We start from the raw sequence: 8951 nt of genomic DNA, 5'->3' as shown, positions 1-8951 counted from the left end.
CCCTGCCGCATGGCGATTGCTAGTGTTAAATATCTAAGATGATGCTACATGGATGGAAGCTTTACTCAGTGTCTGACTTCCTTTTAACTAAACTTAATGAACTGCTGCCTTTGCTGCTGTCTTGACAGTCAAATCCATATTGCATTGTGTTGTTATGCTTTTGTTTGGCTTTTTAAGCATTTCATTCTATTTGTCATAAATCCTGGCTTTCAATTAGGGATTATTTGCCTCAGATTCAGTAGCAAATAGATGCAGAAATATACGCAAGGAAAGACAAAGCCGCGTGGGTTCTTCGGTCGTGTTAACAGCAAAGGCGGCTTCCTCTGCAGGGCAGGACCCGATGGCTTCGTGCCCCCGAGGAGCTCCCTGCGTTTTCCTGAGGGTGGGACGATGCCAGCGTCCTCGGGCCTGTCCTGGGCACCGTTTCCTTGGAGCAGGACAAGAGGAGCTGACTGCCACCCGGGCAGCTCTTTGCGCCCTGCAGTAGGGCCAATATTTGCAGAAACGTTCAATTAGTGATAAATCCATTTTAATTCCTTTGACTTGCACTGTAATGGTGTTAATCATGATGAATTCTTTTGGTGCTTAAAAAGAAAAAAAAAATCAATTGTCAATTAGCTCTTATGTGGAATTATGCATTGTGGTTAGTCCTCAGTTGGGCATTATGGCTTTATTTGTCAACTGCATTATTGAAATGTGCAATGATTTGCTTTATTCTAATCTATCTAAAAGCCAATGAATTTCAAAAACAATGACAGCTTTGGATTCGTAATTAGAGCATGTTTTATTAGGAATTGTTTTACAATGTGGTGTTACTGTTCAGAGCTAATTATTTTGTGTGAAGAAAAGTTAATCAGTATGTTATTTACAGGAACCAGATAGCTTACCAACTTTTTCACAATTGCTTGAAAAAGTGTGAAGAGCTGTATTCACAAGATGTAAATAAGTAGGTAATTGTTCTAAGGTAAATAGGGTGGATTAACTAATGAATGGTTGAAGAAAATTACATTCAAAACAGCCCCTGCAAATTTGCGTTGCCAGATGTGATCTCGCTCCCTGTGACTCTGGAGGTTGGTGCTGTTGTGCAGGACTGGCCTAGGGTCTGTTCAGGTAGTTTCAAAGGGGGATTCTGTAACGTGCAGGCCTAGCTCGGCTGCCTCCGACACGGAGCGGCCCCGCACAGGTGACGCAGGCAGAGGCTGCGTGGGCGCACCGGGGCCGTGGCTAAAGGCTGCAGGGTGGCGGTAGCTGAAACGGCCTCTTTTTAAAAAGAATCAGTTTGAAGGGGTAAGCTAAGGCGTGACGGATACGAGCTATGAACGTCCTAATGCCCCCTCGAATTGCCTGTAAGTGTCTGCCTTGCCCACGCTTTGAGGCAAGGCTACCTGGCATAAACAAGTATTTCCGTTCTGCTGTTCTAAATAATTCTGGTCTGTCACTGATCAAATGTCTTGGGGCAGTTGGGAGGTAGTTGGAAGTCTGTCTGTACGATGTCCAAGTGTAAGGGTGGGTTGGATATGTTTGCCGTAAAGTCAACCTCAAAAGATGAGTACGTCAATAAGGCAGAATTAGGTTTCTCTGCTTGTGGAGAGGTTTCTGTGATCGCACTGAGGACATGAGCAGCGGAGTCGGAGAGTGGGGATGTGCGAGCGAGGAGCTCATCTTGCCCTAGATAAACCATGAACCAAGAATATTTGAAACACTTGAGCTCTCCCAGAGCGACTTAGAGCTTTAGCAAAACCAACAATTAGTCGTCACTAACATCCCTAGGCCGTGACTTTGTGGTGCAGTTTGCTGACTTCAAAGCAGCCTGTGACTGAGGAGCGTGCCCTGCCGTGCAACTGGGATGCGGCTGAGAAGATAACAGTGAGAGCAGTGTCCAAGATCCTTAGCTGAAAGTATTTCTATGCACATTAGTTAATTGAGGGGATAGAGATAATTCTAGGCAAGTGCTTTAGTCTTAGTTTTTGTGATTTATCTCTAGAGATCCCTTCCAACCTTAGTGTTTCTATGATTCTATGATTCTATGATTTCAAAATAGAAACATAAACAGATAAATGTGGATGTTTGTAAAAGTTGCCCAGGAAACCAGAATGGCTTTGCAACTAAGTCTAAAGATTGTAATATATAGACCAAATAATTGCAGTGTTCAGATATCTTTTTCTCATAGAGATGAAATTGATATCGATAAAACAAATTATATGAGGAAATGGAGAAAAGTGTTCTGTCCAAACAAATACAAATCAGCTAAAAAGGATTTTCTTAAAGCTCCCTCAGGAAAAGACAGCAAAAAAGCAGCACATAAGAAGCTGCCAAAATTGTTAATAGATGATATCTCACCTGGGAGAAACACAGTGCGGATAGATTGCTGATGAGTGAAAGGCAGCAGAAAACCACAGTGTCCAGCAGTTTCTGTTGTGGCAGAGTTTTGCAGAAGGGAAAGGGAAGGAAAAATGACATAAGTGCCATGAACATGATGGGGACAAAGTGCAATCACGGTTCGAGAGATTTTCCTTCAGATTGCTAAACGTTTCCCAGGGAAGGACGAGAGGCTGCGATTTGGCCGTGTTGTCCTTGGGCAGGATTCTGGCATTGATGAAACTGCGGTTCGCTAGTGCTCCTGGCACGTTCCTTTTGCTACCTCGGCTGGAGAGCCAAGGCCCCCCGAATGCAGTGCAAAAATGTTCCCCCTTGTCCCTGCAGGATGCCACCGGCTCGTGCGCTGTGACACTACCCCTCAGCTTCCGTACGTGGAAATCTTCCCCATGGATCAGTCATTCCGGTTTGCGCTGGGATTTGGAGCACAAGCGAAGCGAGGGGCCCGTGGGTGGTCAGTGCCCTCCCCGTGCAGGGCTCATGGGGTGTCATTCCCGGCCACAGGGAAGGGGGGTGGATTTGGGATGCACCGCGGAGCACATAACCTGCTGGAATAAGTGCAAGTGTGTTTGCCTGGGAAATGAAATGCCCTGAACAGGTAGAGGGGAGAACAAATTTGGAAGATAAATAGCACTGGCAATGGCAACCTTTAGTCACCTCAGTGGAGCGGTCTGGTTGTTACAAGAGATTCAGGCAGATGCAGGTTGATGATTTATGGGCTCTGTGTAAGAATTGCCTCAATCTATGGATATGAATTATTAGTAAGGATAGATTATTTGTCAAAAGATGAACCTGTCTTCAGAAACAAATGTTTCTGAAATGTGATTGGCACATGGTGAGATCTTTGTCAAATGAAATGAAATCATCACGAATAACTCTTCCAGTAGGTTAATAACAGAACTGAGCAGGACAAGTGGCACTGTGATTGCAGCCTGAAAAATTGCATAGGGCAAATGTCCAGCTTACCAAAAGCTGCTGTAGAAAATACCCTAGGGAGGGTGAAATTGAGAGCATTTTAAGTCTGATATATCTTTGTGTATATAAAGGGGTGGTTCTTGGTGTGGAGGTGAGGGGTTCTGCAGGTGGGACGTGCAACAGCCTTGGCCATGATATTTTTCAAATAGCAAAGCCTCCCAAGCAGCGCTACACGTGAGCCTTCGACCCCCTTGCAGCCTATCTGGAGGAAGCCGCTTTTTCTCTGGCAGGGGAGGACAAAGTCACTGTGCCATTGCCAGTGACTTCAGCCGTCAGCACTGTGTCATACTATTAAATGTAAAAAAAAAAAGCATGAAAAGTCTTGTATTTTTCTACTTCATGTGATAAATTTCAACTGTTTGCTTCAACTGTTTTGAAATTTACTGAAATGCTTTTTATTTATAAATCTACTTTATTGTATATCTGTTTATCTGTAAGTCTGCGTTGTCTAAATTTTGAGAGGACTGAATCACATTCACTCTTCTTATGCTCTTTCGAAGTTCTGAAAGAGAAAGTAGGAACAAAAGACATCCTGACTTAGAGAACTTAAGAACTCTTGTTCTTTTTCATTGATGTGTTTAATTTTTTCTTTGACTTATAGTAGGAAAAAATACTTGCCATACCACAGTAGTACCAGTTCCTCCACTAGCAAGATTGGTGGAAGATGAGGAATGCCTTTGCTATGTAACAGGGAGCTGAAATCGCAAAATATAAGTATTAATGTAGTAGGCTGGTGAAATCAACATTGGATTACTGGTTTTAAATCATAAGAGTGGTCGAAAGTCTGTTATCAGTGGAGTGTCTTGAGGCAATGGAAGTTGAGAAATATTCTTTCTATGTAAGAAAACTTAGGCATGGGTAAGGACATTAATTTTGTTGTTTGAGTGTTTTTCTGTAGTTCTACTTATGCATATACTGCAATAGGTGTCTTTAGTGAGACCCGAAATAGAGCAACCATTGTAGTTCTGGTATGATTGGAAAGTGTCGGGGAGCAGGGAGGGAAGGGAGGTTCTGCTCCTAGTGAAGCGGGGCCGTGACGTTGGCTCCAGGCACTTCCGCAGGCCCTGGGATCTTCCTCTTGGCTGCTGCATACACCGGCTCCCATGGGGGTTTTCTCTACATGTACAGTTAGCTGCTTGTACCTTCTATACTGCAGCTTTTTTATTACTGCCAGCTTTATGCACCGTAGCTGCAAACCCCGTCACGATGTTTCCTTTGCCCCTGCTCACTAGGGCCCCGGGGTGTCCTAGCACACGGCTAAGAGCAGTTTGCCTGGCACAGCTCCAGCCTGAGCCTGTTGCTTGTGCTGCGAGCTTGTCTGCTCAGGAGTCGCTGTCCTTCCAGGGGCTGCGCTGCGGGAGCACCTGCAAGGCTTGGCCTTGCCACCCGTGCGGTCAGCAGCTGGAGCAGCACTTGTAGGAAATTTTGCTTGCCTTTTTTATTGCATTTCTTCACAGTTTCTCCTGACCTTTGACGGGAAGTTGCATATTGAGCCCTTTAATACTATAAAATCTATGGTGAAAGTACCACAGAGCTTGTAGAAGAACCAATGTGCTGCAACTGTTAATTCTTTAGTACTGCAGAGCTCAATCCTTTTATCTTCCTGAATTTCAACACTTGGACGAAGAAAATAGACCATTTTGTGAATCTCTTTATGTTATAGTAAAATCTCTCCTTTTACTTGAAAGGGGACTAATTGTTACCTTTGTATAGTTTGTGACTGCAACAATTGGGCAGTAAAGCAAGATTTTCTCAGTTAGAGCTGCTGAAACTCATGCTGTGCAGAGCAGTATTTCAGTAATGCCAAAGGCAGGATCCCCCGGCTGCGCTCCCGCAGCCTCTGCAGACCCTCAGCCCCAGCTCTGAGTAAAAGTTAATCTTAGTGATCAACAACGCAGGCTCTTGGGCACTGTCGGTCTCACCTGGTGAGACCACACCAGGATCTTGCTCTATGGTCACCATTAGTCTTGTGCACTGAAATGCCTTAAGCAGATGCATTTTTTTTGTTGTGGTTTTATTGCCATGCCCTCCCCCCCCTTTTTTTATTTATCGGTGTGGTAAGGCAGATTCTGTTGATCAGTGTAACAATATTAAAATTCTGGACTCACTATCCTTTGAGCGTTCCTTCATGTTTTAGCCCTGGTCTTGCAGTGACGCAGGTTGAAATGCATACTCCTTTTTATAATCCAGAGGCCTGGATGCAAATTCTTGCAGGGATGCTGAAAACAAATTTAACTTTGATACTTTTATAATAAGGTACAATCCATGTATTTTCTGTTTTGCAACTGACAGTATGTAACACAGTTGAAGAAAAAAGCATTTTACAGAACAGGAGTAAAGGATGGGTGAACAAATAGAAAGGAAGTTTTTGTTTTCTGGAAACAACAAACCTCAATTCTCCTCATGTTCTGTAAGTGCTTAATTGCTAGCTGTACTTTTTACTAGCAAGACCAATTCTGGTTAAATACTGTTTTCAGGCTGTTAGTCCTCCTTGCCTTCAGACACTATCAAGATAAAAGAAGTTTCAGCATTTGGGCTTTTACTAAGCTTAATCTATAGGCACTGTGAAATAATCATTTTCACAGAAATGGTTGAGTCTTCAAATCTGTCATATGGCACCTTAAGCTTTGCATTATCATTACAGATCAGTTCGGACTGAGTGTATCTTTCCACACTGCGGAAAATGCCAGCTTTCCTTTGGACATGTTTGTTCCTTGTCCATATCATTGTAAAATTACACTGCCAATGTGGCAGCTAAACAATGAAATGCTGCCTTTAAACAATGTAATAGAATGTTCTTTTCCTGGGAGTTTTTCATTTATGATTTTCTTCCCTCCGTTTTGAGAATATAACAAGACTGGAAAGAAAACGACTACATCTAGTAGGAATCTAAACTAACTGACTCCAACCACTGCTAGAAGCTCTAAACAACATCTTCTAAAAGATATTTCTTGCCATAGTGCAATGTTAACAAATAATGGAAACATCTGCTATGAAAAAGTTATTTTACTTCTGCATGTGTCTTGAATTTGCATCCCTTCAGGAGGACCTTGTACACACACTTTTGGGGGATGCCATGGGCTCTCTCGGGACGAGACACTTTCATTAGAAATCAGTACACAAATGCACTCCATTGTAAGTCAGAAACAAGTGTTCACTTCAAGTTTTATTGAAACTTAACAGAAGCAAATACTTAAACATTTTATTTGAGAATCTGGTCACCTGGCATGGTTTTAGAGTCACTTGATTTTACAGCATTCCAGAATCTCAGTTACTTCTTTGCAGAGTACATTCATGGGAACACAGAAGTGAGCAAGCACCTTGTTACTCAGCCAACAACCACTAAATCATCGCTAACAAACTGGTAAACTGGAACCTCAAGGTTATAGGGAGCGGGGCCTTTCCTGATTCTGCCAGAGGCATCGTAATGGGACCCATGGCAAGGGCAGTAATAACCACCAAAATCTCCCGAGTTGGCAATGGGTACACAACCGAGATGAGTGCAGACACCTACTAGTATAACCCATTCTGGCTTCTGTACTCGGTCTAAGTCATGCTGTGGATCCCTCAGTTGAGACAAATCAACATCAGCTTCCTGACTAATCTCTGCCTGGGTTCTGTGACGCACAAAAAGAGGCTTCCCTCTCCACTTGAAAGCCATGTTCTTGCCTTCTGGAATGTCGGATAACTTGATCTCGATCTTTGACAGCGCTAGCACATCAGCAGAAGCACTGAGGGTGGATATGAAATCAGTGACAACATTCTTAGCAGCGTACGCAGAAGCCACACATGCCGTTGCAGTCACCAGGTAGGAAAACCCTTTTCTACTTTCACTGCTGCCTTGAGAAGGTTTGTTGGCATCTAACACCTCTTGACGACGGTAGGCAGAGAAGTCGGGGACTGTGACATCGTTATGGATGCAACGAACACTGGCAGGTGCTGCAAGCAAAAGAGTATCAGGCAGTTATTACAGAAAATAATTTTCTGTTAGCCTTTTAGAAATTTGGAAGGGCCACTGATGAATCGTATTGAACAAAGAAAACTGTCCATCTGCTTAAGCATTCTTGGGCTCGAAGGTACCATTTTAAAAATTGTATTAATAGGAACAAAATTTTGTGCCTGTTAATATAAATAAGCCCTAATTTTGGGCAGTCGGGTAGTCTCATGAAATATTTCTAGTATCTCATATTAAGTCTATTGCAAATGCAGATCTCTTGTTCTCCTTAAGAGTTTATTTTCTGGCCTGGTATGTATCACCTTGCTCAGGCTGAGCCGGGTCAGATTTGATGCAGGATATGATTTGAACAGGAATGCAGCCTAGGTTCTGACGAGCTGCTCTTTTTTATTTACAAGGGCAACATTACGTCCCTTACCAGAGAGGGTACAAGTAATGTTGGGCAGAATCTTGACGTCTGTCATTAACTGCTGCTTGTTCAATATATCTTGAGGCAGGATAGGTAACTCAAGCTCTTATCACAGCCTTTAGTAAGTACCTGTTACCCTGGTACCTGAGCAAATTAAAAGATGCAATTTCTGAATGCTGAAATGGCACCCATACAAACAGCATCTGCATTTCGTGGAGATCAGCTGCGCTTCTTTGGCTGGAAATCAGGTTCTGAAAACCCAAGAGTAACCACCAGTGAGAACTAGCTCGAGTAACTTTACCTGCTTTTGCTTTTCCAAACAGTGCATGAATCAGAGGAAAAATATATATATATATATATATATAATGCTCCCAGATCAGCAAAGCTTTAGATACAGCAGGAGTCATGCCAAAAACTACTACTTCTGTGCCAGCCGGACCCTCCCCCGCCATTGCTTCTCCTTACAAAACTTGCATTTGCATCGGTTGAATTAATCCTGCATCACCCTCCAGCCGGTTCCTCCTCGCCAGCCCCTCCAGCTCCAGCTGGGCTCCGTGCGGGGCGCGCTGCCTTCCTCCGTCTTCCCCGCCCTGGCTGCCACGCACCGGCCCCGCGGACGGCCAAGGCCGCCGGCGCCTTCCCCCTGCGCGCAGCTCCGCGGCCGCGGTGAGAGCGGCGCCCCCGCTAACCCGCGTTCCCGGCGCCGCCGGGCCGGCCCGAACCGCCTCCCCCGCGTCCCGGGCCCGCACCGTTGAGGCTGGCGCTGGCGACGAGGCCGCCGCGGGCCGCGCGGCCCTTCAAGGACTCCCGGCAAAGCAGCGGCCGCTTCGGCTCCAGCGACACCCTGGCGGCCCGCGGCGCCACGGCCGGCGCGAGCGGCTTGAGCGGGCCGGGCACGGCGTGCGCCGCGGCCGACAGGTAGGGCGCGAAGGGCCCGGAGCGCGCGGCCACGGACAACATGGCGGCGCCTCCCGCTCCCCGCCGGTCACCGCGGCGACCTTCCCGGCGGCGCCACGCCCCGCGCGTGACGCGGCACGCAGCGACGTCAGCACGTCACGGCGGGGCGAGGCGCGCGCCTGAGGCGCCGGGCGGGGGGAGGCGCCATGGGCGCCCCGAGCAGCGGAGCCTGTTTTTCTATAACGTGAAAAATTACAGGTTGTTTTAAAATCACTTTTGGTTGCGTGTGAAGAACATACAAAGTTGTTTTTCTGATGATCGAAAGAATGGCAGTTGGGT

The 8951-nt window shown here is 45.7% G+C and overlaps 1 protein-coding gene across 1 annotated transcript; it reads right to left on the bottom strand.

The window, feature by feature from the left end:
* Positions 1 to 6484: 6484 nt before the first annotated feature.
* Positions 6485 to 8691, bottom strand: UQCRFS1 (ubiquinol-cytochrome c reductase, Rieske iron-sulfur polypeptide 1). Its single transcript, XM_088536473.1, has 2 exons — positions 8465 to 8691; positions 6485 to 7290 (listed from the first exon to the last, which is right to left on the bottom strand). The coding sequence occupies exons 1-2, from the start codon at positions 8673 to 8675 to the stop codon at positions 6680 to 6682; spliced, it is 822 nt and encodes a 273-aa protein (XP_088392599.1). The 5' UTR covers positions 8676 to 8691; the 3' UTR covers positions 6485 to 6679.
* Between the last annotated feature and the right edge of the window lie 260 nt (positions 8692 to 8951).

This window comes from Tinamus guttatus, unplaced genomic scaffold (genome assembly GCF_059628265.1).
Source record: "Tinamus guttatus ecotype Peru unplaced genomic scaffold, ASM5962826v1 Tinamus_guttatus_pri_ptg000674l, whole genome shotgun sequence".
Lineage (NCBI taxonomy): Eukaryota > Metazoa > Chordata > Aves > Tinamiformes > Tinamidae > Tinamus > Tinamus guttatus.
Note: the sequence above shows the minus strand (reverse complement) of the source record. Positions and strands in the feature narration are given on the sequence as shown.